This window comes from Carassius carassius, chromosome 13, assembly GCF_963082965.1.
Source record: "Carassius carassius chromosome 13, fCarCar2.1, whole genome shotgun sequence".
Taxonomy (NCBI): domain Eukaryota; kingdom Metazoa; phylum Chordata; class Actinopteri; order Cypriniformes; family Cyprinidae; genus Carassius; species Carassius carassius.
The window spans coordinates 14,202,771-14,223,960 of record NC_081767.1 but is presented as its reverse complement, the minus strand read 5'-3'; the positions used below and the strand labels follow the sequence as shown (position 1 = coordinate 14,223,960).

Below are 21,190 nucleotides of genomic sequence, written 5' to 3'. Positions count from 1 at the left end.
TTTAGAAATAATTCTTCATACAGTAAAGGCATAATTCGAAAATGCAAGGTGTTTGCTGTTTGAAAAATTAAGAATAATAACAGAGTTAATAAGAATTATTACAGTGCAGACGTTCCCCGTGCCATTAGGAGTGAGCAGCAGGCCACTTTGGCATATTGCTAATTACAGTAGGTAGACAGCCTAATTGGGCATTACCGCAGCGTTTACCGCCGCCGCAGCAATTCAGTCACGTGTTATAATCACTTGCGAAACTACCGCCAGGTGGCGCAAAGGGACAGATTGTGAAATGAATGTAATTGTAAAATGAGATAAAAGGAAGAAGTAAAACAACAATAACATTATGATATAACATTGTAACGTCTTTAAAAAATATTCAAACATTTACAGTGAGTTAATTTTAAAACGTAAGATAGTCTTAGGCTACAGTCTACTCATCAAAAATTTAAAGAAGACCTTTACACAAAGGATCATATGCATGCTATTGTTATTAAACTCGTAAATAAATATAAGGCCCATGTATGTATGTATGTATGTATGTATGTATGTATGTATATATATATATATATATATATATATATATATATATATATATATATATATATATACGGATAAAAAGCTAAATGTTTTCATTTCATTTTCATTTCGGTTCATTCTTGGTTAAAAAAAAATTTCAGGTTCCATATGCAGAGCAAAATGGGAACGGTCCAGCATTTAGCAATAATTATTATTAACTCTGTTATTATTCTTGATTTTTTCAAACTACTAACACTTTGCATTTTTGAATTATGCCTTATGTGTGACCAAAAATTGAGTATTTTCTGTTTCTGCTGTTTGATTGCACTGGTGTCTCGTGCACATATTCACTGGAAACAGCAGTCGTTCACCAGACATTCAGCGTTAGCAGTGGTCCACTTACTCCACATATTGTTAATTAAGATTTTTTTTTCCATCGATACTGAAACACGCGTGAACAACAAAGCCTATTTTACCTCATGAATAATACTTAAGCTTCAAATGGGCAACATCACAAATATGGAAACGGATTTCTCCCGAGTGAGAGAATGAGAAAGCCCAACCTTACCTTATGCTTAGCTTTAAATTATTATTATTATTTTGTTTGTTTATAGCTAAGCCTATATTATTATATACTGCAATTATATTTATCCATTAGAATTCTATATTTTTATTTCTTGTTTTGTTCTGATATATTTGTTAAATTTAAAGGATTTGTTGTAAAGTGAAGGGAACTAAATATATCCTGTTTTTACATGATAACATTATTAGCCCAGCCGTTATTATTTCTAAATGTAATAAAATGCAATTTATACATGAATTATATAAAAAAAAATGCAGCAAACGAAAATAGGTGATTAATCCGTTAAAATGAAACCTATACACGACTCATATATATTTTTTTCTCTCACAAACTTAATTTATTTTTAGCATGTTTGAAAGAAAGAAAGAAAGAAAGAAAGAAAATATGCAGCAAATGAAAAAAGGCGATTAATCCGTTAAAATTTGTTACTCTGGGTTAACAGTAATTATAAGTATTATATACTTTAGAGCAGAGCCTGCATGGGCCTAATCAAGGCTTTTTTTATTTTTATTTTTTTATTGCATCTGAAAATGACTTCGTTCATCACATTCACTTCACGCGCTCTGGCGCAGATCCCCCTCTCACGTTGCTCAGCTGTGGACGATTTAAAAATGTTTGATATAAAGGTTGCTGTCCCATTTTATACAGGAGTTGTTCATGTAAAAAAATTGAATTATATTGTTAGTTCTAATTATATTATTAACACAAGTTCATTTAGGCTATTTAACATGCACTGTGACATTTTATCCTTTTTAATTTATAAACTCCTTGATATTTTAAAGTTAGTTTAATAGTATTTAAATTCAAGTTTAAAAATAGGTTTGACTGCTAAATACCAACAACCATACTGCATGTGAATAAATAAAATGCATGCTTTTCATAACATTTCATTATTCATAAAATGCATAACGTTTCTGGTGTTTGGATTTGTACTTCAATATAATGAGCTCCAAGTTTAACCCTCTGGAGTCGATTAACGCGGATACGCGTTTTGAGTCATTTTCTCCTGATAACCCTGAAAAGAACTTAAATTACACTTTCAGTTTTAATCGTACAGATAAGAGCAATACATCAATCGAATCTGTAAAGGGTCTACTTTTTTTTGGATACAGACATAATAACAACAAAACTTTGTGCACTTATAAAATAAAGATAACAAACAAGGTGTGCTGTCTGCAGCCTTTGTCTGTGCTGATCTTCATTTACAAACACGTAATTAAAATGAACTGTAACTCCGTGAATACTCAACGAAGAGACATGAGAGAGATATCTATAGAAAGCTAGACATGTCTTCTTTTAAACTAAACAAGTGCCGCCGAAAACAGATATTCTGTGATAAAGTAATCCATATGAAAACAACGCGATGTCCGATTTTCACGTCTCCCTTCATTATATCTAATGTGACCACGCCCCCGCGCTGAACGCGCTATTCAGATTCAAACTGAAGCGTGCGGCTTGAATACGCCCACACAGAAGAAAAAGCAGCGAGACTGTTCTTCAAGTTCTTTTATTTTACTTTTTGCTTCCCGATGAGAGGAATAAGACATAATTCACCCCAAAGAGATGTGATGTGGTTGAGAAATGGATTTCCTCAGAAAAAAAGAATGAAGCACTTTATTAAGCAGAGATCATAAACATGAGTAAGTCTCTTTTTATTTATTTATATACAGTAGGTGGCCAGCCTATCTGGGCCTTACCGCCACGCGTGCCGCTGCCGCGGCACTGTAATTCAGTCGCATGTTAAAATAATTCACGAAACTACCGCCAGGTGGCGCAAAGGGACGGATTGCGAAATGAATGTAATTGTAAAATGAGATAAAAGAAGGAAGTAAAACAACAATAACATTGATATAACATTGTAACATTTAAAAAAAAAACATTTTTTTTTACAATTTGTTAATTTTTAAAATGTAGGATAGTCTTAGGCTACAGTCTACTAAACAAAAATTAAAAGAGGACCTTTACACAAAGGATCATATGCATGCTATTTTTATTAAACAGTAAATAAATATAAGGCCTATATATATATATATATATATATATATATATATATATATATATATATATACATATACATATATATATATATATATATATATATATATATATATATATATATATATATATATATATATATATATACATATACATATATATAAGCTAAATGTTTTAATTTCATTTTCATCTCGGTTCATTCTTGGTTTAAAAAAATCTTCAGGTTCCATATGCAGAGCGAAATGGGAACGGTCCAGCATTTAGCAATAATTAGTATTAACTCTGTTATTATTCTTGATTTTTCAAACTACCAACACTTTGCATTTTTGAATTATGCCTTATGTGTGACCAAAAATTAAGTATTATTTGTTTCAGCTGTTTGATCGCGCTTGTGACTCGCGCACATATTCACTGGAAACAACAGTCATTCACCAGACATTTGGCTTGAGCACTTTGACATATTGTTAATTATGATTTTTTTCCATCGATACTGAAACGCACACAGCCTATTTACCTCATGAATAATAGTTAAGCTTCAAATGGGCAACATCACGAATATGGAAACTTTGGATTTCTCCCGATTGAGAAAGCCCAACCTTACCTTATGCTTAGCTTTAAATTATTATTATTATTTTTTTTTTATTACTAAGCCTATATTATTATATACTGCAATTATATTTATCCATTAGAATTATATATTTTTAATTATTGTTTTGTTCTAAAAAATTTGTTAAATTTAAAGGATTTGTTGTAAAATATTTTCTTATAGCCTATTTTTTCGTCTCACAAACTCAGCAAACGAAAATAGGTGATTAATCCGTTAAAATAAAACATATACACGACTCATATATTTTATTCCTCTGACAACTTAATTTATTTTTTAGCGTGTTTAAAAAATAAAAAATAAAGAAAACATTCAGCAAATGAAAATAGGCGATTAATCCGTAAAAATTTGTTACTCTTGGTTAACAGTAATTATAATTATTTTACTTCAGAACAGAGCCTGGGACTAATCTAGGCTATCCAGGGTTTGATTTATTTTATTTTTTTTTCATTGCATCTGAAAATTAAATTAATTAATTAAAAAAGTTGTGAACTAAAATATTATTTCAACCATACAGCATGTGAATAAATAAAATGCATACTTTTCATAACATTTCATTATTCATAAAATGCATAAAAAAAATTAAATTTAACATAAAATGTCCCGCGCGCTGTGAGGCGGGAACAGAGGATTCCGCTTGGTCTTAAAGCCTTCCTCGAACACCCACGATCACAAATAACAATGATTTTCGTAAAATAATGATTAATTATTAATTGATGATTTGTTATTATCATTATGGTCTTGTGAAAATATTAATATGGGGTGCGAGAAAATTATGAATACAAAGAGTAGTGCTGCTGAGTGCAGGCATGTTTCAGCCCAGTAGCACACCGTTCCTCAGAGCCAAAACACAGACCGAATTCTGTTCAGCTGGAGGGGGTTGGGTTTTGGCTAGTTATTCATGGCTTGTGGGGGTCGAGATAAAGGTGTGAATTGCTCTTTCATATGGACAGTGTCTTATGAGGCTTTCACTTGCTGAACTGGTTTATATAGGACTGTTGTTTTGGTTATATTCACAGTGCTGGCTCTCTCTGACGAGAGAAATGCAACATTCACAGATTACACAATTCGTTTTCGTTTAAAAAACATTTCAAGCTTTCTGTAGATATATTTTTAATGTATGTGAGACACCACGATATTATGTTAATTAAGAAATTATACATTCATTATCATGAAAAAATTAAAGTGATGAGACGGCGCCTCCCTGTCATTAATGCACATTAATAATTTTTGCACGAACACTTGAATATGTGCTTTGTGGTTTTCACCTGCTCCAAGAGCTCTCCATCATGAGTACAATTCATGCCAACAGCCATATAACTGCATATTCAGCAAGAATTCATGTTAAACATATTTAGCTTGATCAGAAGGTTACAGTGACTGCAAGAGTAGAGCGGGATGTAAAGAGTTTGTCTGTTTCTTTTACTGATTATTTTCGGGTTAAAGCATGATTTAAACAGATTCACACTCAATCGCTTTTGCAATAATGCGTTCAAACAAATGTAATCTTACAGTGCTACTACATTATCAGCATGCTATCTGATTTTGAAATCTTGAAGAAGTTAATCGATCGGTTTAGATAAAATAACTGACAAAAATGTACTGTTATTTTCATCACAAACAAAATTTTCAGAGCAGAAAGCAGCAATTAAAGATGTAATGCTTACAATGTTATTAGTTTGGCATGTGATAGGGTGAATTCAGGTAGAGTGGGACATCAGGTTAAGTGGGACACTTAAGCTTTTGGGTACTGTAAAGGGTTAATTTTGTAAGCCAATCACAACAATTGTTACTGTGTTGTAGCTGAATGTCTATTGGATATGAAATAAAGGTTGTGATTGGTGTGACATCACAGATCCGGTTGTTATTTTTCAAATTGCTTGACTCCTGGGACCTCACGGTAAGCCACCTGGCAAGTGTAAATCTATTTCAGAATAATAAGGTTGATAATTCTGTCACTTATGATGTAACAATAAAACTTTTACATACATTTATACTGTCTGTGTATTAGAGATTAATAACAATGAGCATCTAACTGTATAAAATATTTGTGAAAATTATATTCACAGCACTGTCCCACTCAACCTGACAGTGTTAGGTTGAGTGAGACAGTGCATTTCAGGTTGAGTGGGACAGTTTTAGGGCTAATGCTAGCAAACAAAGTGCAGCCATTTCATGAACAAGAAGATAACATTTTAAAGTTATAAGTAATAATAATGTGTCTGAATATAAAACTTTTATAAAATTTTTATTTTTCAATATACACAAGATGGCACCCATACAGAGAGGAGAGGGACAGAGAAAGAGAGAAAAAAGGAGTGACAGGGCAATACAGAAAAAGAAAAGAAAGCAAAGTAGGAAAGGAAGAAAACTAAGGGGCCAGCCGCGCAATCCTCCACCCTCACAAAGAGGCCAGCCCCCCTTGTCTCCACCCTCACAACTAGGCCAGCCCCCCATGCCTCCACCCACACAACTGGGCCAGCCCCCCATGCCTCCACCCTCACAACTAGGCCAGCCCCCCATGCCTCCACCCTCACAACTGGGCCAGCCCCCCATGCCTCCACCCTCACAACTGGGCCAGCCCCCCATGTCTCCACCCTCACAACTGGGCCACCCTCTCTACCCAGCACTTCAACAGCTGAGTGGGCTTCCATTGTAAGGTTCTCAGACCTTATTGAAGTACCTACGTTGCAAACAGTTCAGGGAAGTGACCCATCTACTGGTTGCAAGGGGGTCTATGGGGATGCAAGCGACCCAAAGGCAAATGAGGAATGGGTGGCTTGCTGCCACTGCCAACGGTGGTATCATGAGTCCTGCGGAGAGCTCAACGGACTTATGGATGATGATGACTTCATCTGTCTTAGATGTTTTCACTGAAGTTGTTAAAAGGTGGTAAAAGGATGTAGGCTTAATGAAAGTTCCATTCATGGAATGTAGAGTGAAGTTTACAATGTTACAATTTTTGCATTAGTTCCAGAAATGCATTTTTAAAAAATCCTTCCAAGTATTAATTAATTGAAGGTCTCCGATGTTGTATTTTGCGCTTCATAGTGCACCACACATTTTCAATGCATGTATTCTGGTTTTATTTACATTTTACACAACGTCCCAACTTCATTGGAATTGGGGTTGTATTTCTCATGTTCATTTTAACCATAAAATAGTGTCCCACTTTCCCTAACAAAGTGTCCCACTCAACCTGATTGCTTCCAGTTTGCTGAAGAGGGTGTCAGATGGTGTTTAAAGATGAACAGTTTGTTAATAAATACATAAATTTGGAAAATTTCACCATAGTGGCCTTCATTACAATCTATTTAAACAAAACATACAATATTAATACATTCTAACTGATTTAGGTTGTTTAAAATACAATTTACCAAAAAGTGTCCCACTTTACCTGACACATAGCTTAAGCCACTTTGAAACTCTCCTGTTATTTATTTATTTTTTTATTATTATTATTTTATATGCTATGTTATGAACATAACATTTCAAACATACTGAAATACTTTATCCATGGAGTGAAGGCGGAGCGTGTTTCTGGTATCAGCGCGCGCGGAGGGGAAGTTGTTGCTGCTCACAGACTCTGCTGCAAGTGAGAGAGATGTTTCACCTGACGAAATGAAGACCGCGGGAACTCAAGCACAGCATTTCCGCCAAAAATCAACCTGCAGCAATGCTCGTTGATCGACTCGCCAAGCTTTACATTTGTAGGTCGCATGGCAGTAAATAATTCGATAATATGACCATGCAGTCAATACATATATTTAATAAAAACTTTAAAACAAGCAGAGCTGTAAAATAAAACAATAAAAAATGCACGCCAGGTCTACACCAGACACAAGTGGAACAATCCAACAAAAAACAGCAGAACCCAGTGATGGATACACTGGACACGATCCCCATCAGTGAACTGATGCTCGTTCTGTTTATGATAAAATGTTCTGACACTGCGTTCAGATGATTTGACACTATAGTGTGATGTCATCAAGCTTAGACACACTTTTCGCTGTGGGGTACAGATGACAACTTTCACGTCCGGTGTAGACACACAGAAAGTCGCTGCTCTATTTACAAATAAGTTCTAAAAAAAAAAAAAAAATCTAAACCAGTGGCATAACGAGATGGAAATTTAAACTAGAAAATATATTAACAGGTCCTGCGTCCATGACACTGACTCACTGCGGAGCTGGCAGTTTTAATCTGAACAGCTCTTAAAACTGAGTGGATGGTTAGATGCATGATGGGCTAGTATTAAAAAAATAAAAAATAAATAAAGGTCTTTCCAGCATTAAGGTAATAACAGTACTGTTTTTTTTAAATCATCTTGTTGCAGTTATAAATTTGACTGCTAAATGAATGATAAAGAACTATATTAAAACTTGTTTTGTAAAATTTCTTCGTCATTTGAATATTGATTTAAAAATCGGTTTAAATCATGAATCAGATTTTCTTTTTCTAAAATAAAAAAAAAACTGGGATTTTTTTTTTAGGCCATATGATATTACCCTACTTTAAAAGCAAGTAAAGAAGGTTCCCTTTAAAATCACTTAAGTTGTCAATTACTAAAGCTTTTTTTTTTACATCGTGTGAATGTTGTTGATTATAATGACAGAACTTGAGTTTAATCGTAAGGACGTTTTATTAATTCTTTAGAGTTTCAAAGATTTAATCGTGCAGGATTAATTTTATTCATTTATTGTTTTAGGCAAATTAGGCCTAAATAATGGGAACGAAATTATACAGTGCTTCACATTTAAACATGCAACAATTTCTTGATCAGTTTACAGACAAATGTCTTTTTCCCAATAAGTTATGTCAAAATAAAGGACAGGTAACGAATAACAAAAATGCATGTTTTATTAAAGGAAAAAATATATTTATATTTAAAATATAAATTAAAATATACGCATAATATATTAAAATATTGACATTTTGCATATTAATCCATGTAGTCTACCCCCCTAAAATAGGCTACCACTTTTAATGCTCCGATGCAAAGTAAACCACAATTTCTTTTGAATAATATAACGCATAATTAATATAACATAAATAATACTGCACACCTTTTAAATGTCAAATTTAAAATATGGTTTAATACCTTTTAGCTTAAAAAAATATAAGCACAGACACAGGCACAGGCTTTATATTTATCCTGCTTGAATTCGTTCTAAGAAATGCACATAACTTCATAAATACCAAACTTTCATCTGTGAATATTAAATATTTAAACTATAGTGTTTTTCTTTCATTTTCTGTGACTGAAGCAGTCAAATGTAACACATCAGCGAGGCAAAACTGACGTTTATTTGCGAAAATGTGCTTTGATGTGCTTGTTTGATAACTTGTGGTTAAAGCGCCACTCAGCGGTCAATAGCTGCAAATGCACTTTACAAACGCCGCGGCGGCGGTACCCGCGACGGAAAAAGAGGTGTTTTCGATGTCTACTTAGTGTACTTGTACTAGTTTTCACATATAGTGTAAACATTTTACTAGTTAGACTTTTTCCAAAGACTTTTTCCAAACTATTATTCCTGACTAAATATATAATCAAGTGAAACATTATGAAGTTTCAATAACAATATACAATACCAATCAAAAGCTTGATGTAAATAATATAAATGTAACAAATAAATAACTGTAACAAATGTAAAAACAATGCTGTTCTTTCAATTTATTCTCCCTAAAAAACCTAAAAAATATTCTCAGCTCTTTTCAACATTAATAATAATAATAATAATGATAATAACAACAATAAATGTTTTTTTGTAGAAAATAAGATTGTTAAAAGGATTTCTGAAGGATTGTGTGACTGGAGTAATGATGCAAAAAAATTTGTTTGAAAGTCAGCTTTGATTGTTCCTGATAAACTGTTTAACTGCTCCCCCAAGTGGATATTAAAGTATGTTGTGGGATAATTAAATATATTCTAAATAAACTACAAACATAAAATTATATAGATTTATTTTGTTCTCACATTCTTTCTTGTAACTCTTCCCTCTCAGTGGCACAGATGACTGAGAGGCTCATTATGCAGCTCATTATGCAGGCCTTTGTCTTCTCAGGTGTAAATCACAATGATATTATAGTTGACGCCTACTCGCATATGACTTTTACCAACAAAAAGTGTCTTAGAAAATTTAAATCAATATATTGTTTCTGTGAGCGAGTAAACAAGATGATTTTCACATCATTTAGAAAGAAAAATTCTAGGCTACAAGCTCCAAAAATCCCGGGAACCATTGTTCTTTATGTTTTATGGCCTTATTCAAGTGATTTAACATTTTTAGTTTTTCACTAACCACGCATAATATTTTTTTTCTCAAAAATACAATCATGTACATGCATGCATTTCACATATTGTTATAGCCCAGTTTGTGCTGATTACAGTGAGATTAGACTTTACCCATTTAGATATTTATAAGAAACTGAAAAAAGCACAAATGTCAGGGCATGACAAAACTTCTCCAGGCCCCAAAAATACCCTTAGACTCCAGAGGGTTAATAGCCCTAGACTGGTTCTCTCTCTCTCTCTCTATCTCTCTCTCTCTCTCTCTCTTTAACAGAATTAGCTCAATAAAATACGTCTTCCTTCAGGTAGAATTAATGTTTTCCTGCTTGCTAAATGTAAACATCCACGATCACAAATAACAATGATTTTCATAAAATAATGATTAATTATTAATTGATGATTTGTTATTATCATTATGGTCTTGTGAAAACAATAATATGGGCTGCGAGAATATAATGAATACAAAGAGTAGTGCTGCTGAGTGCAGGCATGTTTCAGCCCAGTAACACACTGTTCCTCTGAGCCAAAACACAGACCGAATTCTGTTCAGCTGGAGGGGGTTGGGTTTTTGGGGGTAGTTATGTATGACTTGTGGGGTCGAGATAAAGGTGTGAGTCTCTTGCTCTTTCATATGGACAGTGTATGAGGCTTTCAAAGTTGCTGAACCGGTTTATATAGGACTGTTTTTTTGGTTATAGACTAAAAAATGGTCTGTCCCCACATAAGATTTTTCTAGTTCAGTCGTTCATTTGTTATATTCAACTAATCAGAGGTTTATATTAAAATTACATAATCAAACCTAAATATATTCCGCGCTCAAGCACATGCATTAAGTTTGCCACAAAGTACATGCAGAAGTAGCCTAATAATTGTGAAAAATGAGACATTTTAATTATTTATTAATAAACAAATGTTTTCTTGTCTGCTGCAAGATGAAATTCACAGTGCTGACTCTCTCCAACAGAGAAATGCAACATTCACAGATTGTTGAATATTAATGCGCCCTGTCATTAATGCACATTCATAATTTTTGCACAAATACTTGCATATGAATATTAATTCACATTTTGCATTACAACGTAAATTATTTTTTACATGCAATTATCCAAAATGAAACCAAACAAGATTTGTAATGAAGATAAAATAAGAATAAAAGCTGCACATCTACCATCACACGTGCAGTGCAAATCTTGCACATATTTTACACACCTGCATTTAAATGCAGCTGCATTTTTTTTTTTTTTTCATTAAATAATATGAAAGCAAGTAGGGCTGGGTGATAAATCGATTTTATCAATTAACTCGAATTTGTAATTTACATCGGTTTGTTTGAATGAAACAAAGGCCACAATCGAAGGGTTGTGGGTTCGAGTCTCGGGCCGGCAGGAATTGTGGGTGGGGGGAGTGCATGTACAGTTCTCTCACCTCCCTCAATACCACGACTTAGGTGCCCTTGAGCAAGGCACCGAACCCCCAACTGCTCCCCGGGCGCCGCAGCATAAATGGCTGCCCACTGCTCCGGGTGTGTGTTCACAGTATGTGTGTGTGTTCACTGCTCTGTGTGTGTGTCACTTCGGATGGGTTAAATGCAGAGCACAAATTCTGGGTATGGGTCACCATACTTGGCCAAATGTCACTTCACTTCACTTCAATGTTGAAAATCGGTTTTCTTTTTAACATCCACCGACGCACCACTCAGTTCTCCCGTAGTTCAGAGTGGCTCAACCCTCCCCCGCGAGTCTGACAGAGACACGCCGCCGAGCAAAGGATGAGCGGAGCGGTGTGATTCGGACTGGAGCCTCCATCACGAGTACAATTCATGCCAACAGCCCGTAACGAATTAACGAGTAACGAGTTAACGAATAACAAAAATGCATGTTGTTTTATTAAAGGAATTTTTAAATATAAATTAAAATATAGGCATAATATATGGAAATATTGACATTACATATTAATCCATGTAGCCTACCCCCCTAAAATAGACTACCACTTTTAATGCTCAGATGCAAAGTAAACCACAATTTATTTTGAATAATATAACACAGACCTTCATGTCTTTATTCTGTCTTCCCTGATGTCCCCATGGCTTTGGTTCCGGTGTACCAGAGAAACTCTACCTCTGGTCGTGGTGTGTGTTTGGTACTATGAGGTCGCTACCACGAACCTCTTTCTCTGCTTCAGGTGTTCCTGCACCGCTCAGGATGGGTCTGATAAATGCCCATTCAATTGCAAATAAGTCTCTTCTGCTCAGCGATTTATTTACCTCCAAAAGCATGGATTTCATGTTGCTTACGGAGACTTGGCAACAGAATATGGAATACTATTACTTAAATGAACTCTGTCCTATGGACTGTAATTTTATCAGCACGCCAAGACTCACAGGTCGGGGTGGAGGTCTTGCTGTGGTTTTTAAAAGTCGTTTTATCTGCCAGTCAGTGAGCGCTGACACCTACTCTTCTTTTGAATTACAGATGATTAAGGTGGGTCGCTCAAACTCATTTTATTGTATTTTAGTGTACCGGCCACCTGGGCCAGCGGCCTCTTTTCTCATTGATTTTTCTGACTTCCTATCATCTATTATTAAGCTGGATAGAGTGATTATTGTTGGCGATTTTAATATCCATGTGGATAATGATACTTGTACAATTGCTTCTGAATTTGTAAATATTACTGAATCTTTTAACTTCACTCAGCATGTAGCTGGCCCTACGCACAACAAGGGACATACGCTTGATCTGGTCTTTTCTTATGGTGTAAATATTAATAATGTCTGTATCGAAGATGTTCTTATAAGTGATCACAATTGCATCTTTTTTGATCTTGTGTGTGATGAGGATCCTCTCCCTGCTAAAAGAGAGTCCTGTTCACGTTTGATTAACCAGCGTACTGTTGAGAAATTTTCAGCTGCATTCGATTCAAGCCTGGTTCTTATTTCGAGAGATGTAGACGCTTGTGCACAGGCTTTTAATGATCACTGTACTGTGTTGTTGGACAAAGTGGCACGTTTTAAAACTAGAGAAATTTCATCTGTTAATACATCACCGTGGATGAATGATGCCATTCGTAGCTTAAGGCGTGTATGTCGGAGAACTGAGCGCTTATGGAAAGTGACTCAGCTACAAGTTCACCGATTGTATCTTAAAGAGCTCTATAGGGACTTACACAAAATGATTAAAGAGGCTAGAGCCTCTTATTTTACTAATCTGATTTCTGCCTGTAAAAAGAATCCAAAAGCTCTCTTTGAAACTATTAACAACATTGTTTCTCCTGCTGCATGTATTGTCCCTGTGTTTGCAAATGTTGACTGCAATCGCTTTTTGTTTCATTTTGTGGACAAGGTTAGAGCTGTCAGGGCAGGCTTGGTTCCATCAGCTAACCATCACATAGTTAAAGATCATAGACATCCAATATTGGACTCTTTCTGCCCTATTACCCTGAATGACATCATTGAATTAGTGGGCTCGATGAGACCATCTCAAAGCCCTGTTGATATTTTACCTACTACTTTACTTTTAAAATCCATAAATCATCTTGGCCCATGTTTGGTTTCAATTTTAAACCTGTCTCTTCAGTCGGGCCAGGTTCCTAGCTGCTTTAAGCATGCTGTTGTTCAACCTATCCTGAAAAAGAACTTGATGCAGTTCTTCATTTAAATCTTGATGCAGCTTCATTTAAAAACTACAGGCCTAAAAGTTGCCCCTTTTTTCAAAAATTTTAGAAAAGGTTGTTGTGAAGCAGCTAAATAATGTTTTGGATTCCCATAATATCTTTGATAAGTTTCAGTCTGGTTTCCGTAAAAATAATTCAACTGAGACTGCCCTCCTTAGGGTTTCAAATTATATTTTGATGGCTGCTGATGGGGGTAAATGCTCAGGTTTTTGATACCGTGGATCACTGCACTATGATTGATAGACTGAAAACAACTGTGGGCATTACTGGATCATTTCTGGATTGGTTTTCCTCCTATCTTTCAGACAGGAGTTTCTCTGTGTCCGTAGGAACACATATGTCAGACTCTGCTCCTTTGTCTTGTGGTGTGCCCCAGGGTTCTGTGCTTGGCCCTCTGCTGTTTAGCCTGTATATGCTACCTCTTGGGAAGATTATTGGTAGTTTTGGAGAAATATACCATTGTTATGCTGATGATATTCAATTATATTTATCTTTTAGCCCTGATAGGTTGGACAAACTGTCCTTGTTGCACAATTGCTTAGCCTCCATTAAAAATTGGATGGCAGTTAATTTTCTGCAACTAAATCCAGACAAAACTGAGGTGCTGATTTTTGCACCGGATAACATTATTCCTAGGATTAGGCAGACAATTGGGGCTCTCTATCATCTTCGGACTGTAATGTTGTGCGAAATTTGGGTGTCATTTTTGATAAATCTATGTGTTTTAGCAGTCATGTAAAATCTGTGGTTCGTTCCTGTTTTTTCCACCTCAGGAACATCGCTAAGATTAGATCTGTGGTTTCTAAAAAAGAGATGGAGATGCTTATTTACGCTTTTATTTCTTTTCGTCTTGACTTTTGCAATGTACTGTACTCTTGTTTAAACAAATACTCTATGGACAAGCTGCAAGTGGTACAGAATGCAGCTGCAAGACTTTTGAATAAGACCAACAGAAGAACACATATTACACCTATACTTAAGGCTCTACATTGGCTTCCAATCAGTTTTAGAGTACAGTTTGAAATTTTAACCATTACTTACAGAGCCTTGCATGATCAAGCTCCCTCTTATATCCAGGATATACTGCATGTATACACTTCAGGTCGCTCTTTGAGGTCTTCTGGTCAAGACCTTTTAACTGTTCCTAGAACACGTTTTAAAACAAGAGGTGACCGAGCCTTTTGTGTGGTGGCTCCAAGGCTCTGGAACTCCCTTCCATTAGCCTTGAGAGCTATGGATTCAGTGGAAGCGTTTAAAAAATGCCTTAAGACGCATCTTTTTAGACAAGCATTTAATTAGCAATATTGTTTTGTATGTTTTTGTGTATTTGTGTATATTTGTATGTTATGTGCATGAGTATATCTGTTAAGTGTATATTTTAATTAATTTTGTGAAGCACTTTGTGACTCTTTTGTCTGTGAAAATTGCTATAGAAATAAAGCTTGCTTACTTAAATAATTCATATAATATAAATAATACTGCACACCTTTTTTAATGTATCAAATCTAACGTGACTGAAGCCGTCAAATGTAAAACATCAGTGAGGCAAAACTGACGTCTATTTGCGAAAATGTGCTGTGATGCGCTTGTTTGATAACCGCAGTACCCGCGGCGGTAAAAAGGGCCTTTAGGCTGTCTACTTACTGTATGATTTTTTTTTCGTCGATACTGAAACGCGTGAAATACAAAGCCTATTTTACCTAATGAATAATAGTTAAGCTAAAAATGGGCAACATCACGAACATGGACACGTTTGGATTTGTCCCGAATGAGAGAGTCCAACCTTATGTTTCGCTTTAAATTATTCATTTTTTTTTTTTGTTTATAGCTAAGCCAATGTAATTATATACTGCAATTCTCTTTATCCATTTGAATTATATATTTTTAATTCTTGTTCTGTTCTGATAAATTCGTTAAATTTAAAGGATTTGTTGTAAAGTGAAGGGCGTGTTAAAACATAATATGTTTTTTAACCCATAGTAATACATTTTAACGATGTTAAATGTCGATTTAAATGTGTTACTATGAGTTAAAAAACTTACATTATATTCATAGGAACAGAGTCTGGGCCTAATTTAGGCTACGTTGTTAACTATTTACAAGTTTGGGGGAAGTCAAGGGATCTGGTGTATAACTCTCATGGGTTTACATGTGATGTCCGAAGTTGCTTATCAATTACGAACAACAAATTTGACAAATCGTTTCTCCGAATTGAAATTGTCAATAATTGTTCTAGTGGTGTTAATGTTGAAAGCTGTTCTGTGAAAGCGTTGGTTGGTTGGTTATCTTGCTTGGGACTTGTGGCACAGAATGTTTTATGACTTCCTGTTGCCTTACTGAGGAATTCAGCTCGTGTTTCAGCCACAGCCCTGATCGACTCTTTAATTTGTCTGGTTAGAGTCATTTCTGCTACACAGTGATTAATAGCGGATCAGGTTCGTGTCAGTTGAGGCTCGTGCAGCCGGTCTGACTCACGGAGAAATCAACTCTATAAGAACAGCACACACAGAGAAACAAACATGAACAAACATACTGTGGTAGAAAAAATATAAATATTATATACCGTATTTTTCGGACTATAAGTTGCACCTGAGTATAAGTTGCATCAGTCCAAAAATACGTCATGATGAGGAAAAAAACATATATAAGTCACACTGGACTGTAAGTCGCATTTATTTAGAACCAAGAACCAAGAGAAAACATTACTGTCTACAGCCGCGAGAGGGCGCTCTATGTCTTCAGTGTAGGCCACAGGAGCACTGAGCATCATAGAGCGCCCTCTCGCGGCTGTAAACGGTAAGGTTTTCTCTTGGTTCATTTCTCTCGGTTCATGTCAAATTAATTTTGATAAATAAGTCGCACCTGACTATAAGTCGCAGGACCAGCCAAACTATGAAAAAAAGTGTGACTCTTCAGTCCGGAATAGTCCGGAAAATACAGTAATATATAACAACACATGACCAGAAGCAATGTTTTCCGGACTTTCAGCTCGATTGCAAATGGGATATTGATTTTATACAACAAGTAATATTAACTGACTTGCATTTTAAACACATTATGGATCGTTTTTGCTCCATTTCAAACAAAAATAGTTCTAAACAAAGCCACAGCAGAACAGTCGCGCATCTCCAAGCAACACACACTAAATGATTCATTTTTGAATGAGTCAGTGATTCAGTGAGCCATTTATAAAAATGGTTACTTGCTTCATTTATTGAATGAATCAGCCGTTTGAACCAATCAGTTGAATCAGTGATTCACTCATTAAGACAGTGATTCACTCATTAAGACCACCTACTGGTGGTTTTATATCATATTTAAAAGTATCATTATATTTTTCCAACATTTCATATTTGTATGTCAAAGTAAATCATTAATTAATAACATTATTTATACATTTGGACAGATGGAGTTTGTTGATACTGATTTCATTTGAATAGTAACAACCATATAGTGACTTATTATTCTTCTAACTTAATGTATTGCTTACATGTAATAATTAATTGTAAATGGAGACGTGCATTATATCAGGTTAGGAAAATATTGTCCTTCATAAAGTTAAAAAGTGTAACAGCAATAAATTTAAAGCAAATATCAAAAATATGCTGATTAAAGTAATACCTGATAAAGCACTGATGAGACTGTTTCAGAATAAATTACATTTGTGCAATAAAAAATATAAAAATAAATTTAAAAAAATTCCCCATACAAGTAACTTTTTTTTACTCTGAAAATTGTAAATGGAGACGTGCATTTAATCAGTTTAGGAAAGTATTGTCCTTCATAAAGTTAAAAAGTGTAACTGCTATAAATTTAAGGCAAATATAAAAAATATGCTGATTAAAGTAATACCTGATACAGCACTGATGACACTGTTTCAGAATAAATTACATTTGTGCAATAAAAAATAAATTAAAAAATTCCCCGGACAAGTAACTTTTTTTACTCGGACAAGCTCATGTCAAAGCTTAATGTCAAGCCCTGCATTCACTTCATGTGCTCTGCCCAGAACCTGCCTCCTGTGTTACTCAGCTGTGGACAATTTCAAAATGTTTGATATAAAGGTTGCTGTTCCATTTTATACAGGAATTGTTCATTAAAAAAAAAATCAAATTGTTAGTTTTATATAATATAATATAAAAAAAGATGCAGCTTTAACAAGATTTGTGTAGATTCTTATATCCACTGTAGGTATTGTTTGTAGGTTTTAGTCTTTGACCAGTTACTGATGAATCTTCTCTGCATCTTTTCACAACGCAAATAATCTTCTATAATAGATACTCAGCAGATGACCAATAAATATTAAATGTTTTTGTGGTGAAGATTGCATTGTCAAACTTTTAAAAACACAACAAGCAATCTGTTATGTAAATAGCTGTGCTGAGCTTCTAAATAATACACACTTCACACTGGTACTTTGCACATTTAACATAATCTGTACTTCTGTTGATTCAGGTCCATCGAAATCTGTCCCAGCTGCCAAACTTTTCCTTTTCTGTGGCTCTTTCCTACTATCATCTGAGCCAACGGGAAGACATTTCACCTGTGGAGTACCATCAGCTGAAGCAGAAATCCAATGTACTACTGCAAAATTCTCTCATCATGTTTCCTGGTGGTGAGTTTCAGATTATTTCAACTTGTTTCTCCACTTTTCTTTAACCCACTGGAGTAGAGCTGTAATCGGGCCATAAAAGTTAGGCCCGACAGGACCCGAGCCCGACATGTTTCAGCCCGAGCCCCACAAGTACATTTTGATTGACAGCTTTTTAAAAGCCCAATCACGTTTACAGCACGACATTATTCAAATGTCCGCACGCACACCGCTCTTTTGCCTTTTGTCAAGAATGAGTCATTTATACATGTTTTAACATAATTTATTCATAACTAATGTAGACTAGACCAATTTGGAAAAAAGAAATTGTTTTTAAATAAAAAAAATCTCAGCACTCTAAATAGACATAGGCTCAGTTAGCCTATCAATAGGCCAACGCACCAATAAAAAAAAGTATTTTTCTAACAAATTAAATTAAGATAAATTTTAAATTAAGATGGGTATTTGGCAATAAAGAAATTAAGATAAAGGCTCCACCAGATTTGTTTCGTAACTAGCAGCTGACATTTAATAAAAAAATAATGCCAACATTAGCGTAAATACTCTGTCCACATTATGCATTTAAGACTCAATGAATATTTAGTTATCATTTGAAAAATCTTTACTCACAGAGATTAGGCTAAGCCTACATGTTTTTGTGGAGGAAAATTATTGAATCCACTGTAGATGGCTTCAGCGGTTTCCTGCACTCACTGATGTTGCGTCATTATTCACTCATTATTCTCATTATAAACATGGTCAAACCTTTTCCACACCTCAGACTTTGCTTTAGTTGCTGATGCAACCAAAACGTAATCGCCAGAGGCATGCCTCTGTTACACCTACCCAGCATCCTTTTTCCGCATCTTTCTTGCGCTAATCAAAACACATCACATGACCTCGCAAACCGGAGCGCAAACCCGAGCCCGGCGCAAGCCCGAGCCCGGCCCAAGCCCGCGTAAGATGATATAAATTAAGCCTGAACCCGACCGAACCCGACAAAGAGCTTCAGCGCTAATGGAGTTGATTAACATGCATACGCATTATGAGGCATTTTCTCCTGATAACCCCGAAAATAACTTAAATGACACTTTCAGTTTTGATCGTACAGATAAGAGCAATACATCAATTGACTGTAAAGGGTCTACTTTTTTTGTATACAGACATAATAACAACAATCTTTGTTCATTTATAAAATAAACTTAACAAACAAGGTGTGCTGCCTGCAGCCTTGGTCTATGCTGATCTCCATTTACAAATGTGTCATTAAAATGAACTGTAACTCAGTGAATACTCAATGAAGAGACATGTAAGATTAATAAGGGAATTAAGATCAACATAACTCAAAGGTGATTGAATTACAGTGAATAAGAACCAAATTAGTATGCAAATTATTCAGAATTAATATTTAACACTTTATCAACTATTCGTCCACCGATAAGTTGAGGTTAGGGTATTTTATCAATCCTGGACAAAATATTATCCCGTGGCCTACGGTAATAATATCATGAAATTATGATAACTGATTATGAGCAAGGTAACAGAATCTACAGTTTAAGGCAGTAACTTGTAAGCACACAGCACGAACAACTAACTAACAACTAAACTAACGAAAACACACAAACATTCATTCAAACAGTAACAGGGAAAAGTGATGTTATTAACGGAGGGTGAATGGAGTCCCAAGTTAGACACTACTTCTTGACCGCAACCTGAGAGAATCAGTCTACTAGCACTTTAATCTTAGTTCGTTTTCTTAATAAGATATGCACCAGTTTCAGCCAGAATTGGGAGATATTGTGTACTTCCTTGTTGGCTTTGGATGCGTTCCCTTCTGTAACGAAGTTGCTGGAGAGGGATTCTCTGGCCCTGATTGGCTGGCAGTCGGTCGATGACGTGTTCTGAGGGACAGCAATCGATGGTGAGTGGTTGGTTGGCTTTTTCGGATTGCGCTTCGTTCGCGAGACTTCCTGGATTGCGGGTTGCTATGCAACGGAGTTTCTCTGAGAGGGTTTTCTTGGACGAAGTTCAAGGAAGAGTTGATGAGTTTTGAGTGAGCTCTTGGTGGTTTGAAGCTGGACGATGGAAAGGTCAGCACAAAACAGACAATAGCCCAAGTCACTTCAACAGCAGGGCAAAAGCTAGGCACAAATAAAAGCATTAAGCAAAAAGCGATGCATAGCTGCTTGTCATTTTGTGATAAGCGTGTCCATCTGACCCGTCCTTCTTAGTGCGACAGCCTATCAGATATTGTCTTGGGCGGGGCCTACGCGCCGTTCTCCGGTTCTTGCATGTAATTAGCGTAATGTCCTAGTGATCGCGTGTGTCCAAACTTCTGAGAGTTTAGTTTAAACGCTTTAATAAGCAAACTTAATAGTTTAAATATGGTGCATCCTACACACATCTTCTTTATATCAAAATTCTAGAAATCATTTACCCATCAAGTAGGTACCAAACTACATATACCATATACATATACCACCTCTTATAGTTGAGGTGGAAGTAAATAAGGATTTAGCCGTGATAAGTGTTTAACACACACAATTACTTGAGTAATGTAAAGCATGCATAATACAGAGAATACACATGTATGAGGCAACCTCTGGTGATTAGTTCCTATAACTGAGGTAGAAAACCCTACGAATAGGCTGTAAGGAAATTTAAACACACATAAATAATTCCACAGGTTATATAAAACATACAGGATACTTAAGAAATGTGTGAGGTAAATACTTGTAATCAATTCAGATTATTGAAAGCAATTTTGAAACTGTTGTTTGTATTAAACCACAAAGTGGATTAGATTTCAGTCTGTTGGTTTTGGGAGACAAAGTCTATGGTTTAAGGGTTTTGGTGATCCTGGGCCAAAGGAATGCCTTAGCATCCTTCCTGATTCCTGATAAGGCTGGGGATTTATGCACTGGGGTCACCACAGGGGTTCTT

The 21,190-nt window shown here is 35.4% G+C and overlaps 1 protein-coding gene across 1 annotated transcript in view; it reads left to right on the top strand.

The window, feature by feature from the left end:
• tcf25 (transcription factor 25 (basic helix-loop-helix)) overlaps positions 1 to 21,190 on the top strand; it is a 241,747-nt gene that overhangs the window by 109,340 nt on the left and 111,217 nt on the right. Inside the window, exon 12 of the mRNA XM_059564786.1 lies at positions 18,112 to 18,271. Within this exon, the coding sequence (XP_059420769.1) occupies positions 18,112 to 18,271 (160 nt within the window). The remainder of the gene's footprint in view (positions 1 to 18,111; positions 18,272 to 21,190) is intronic.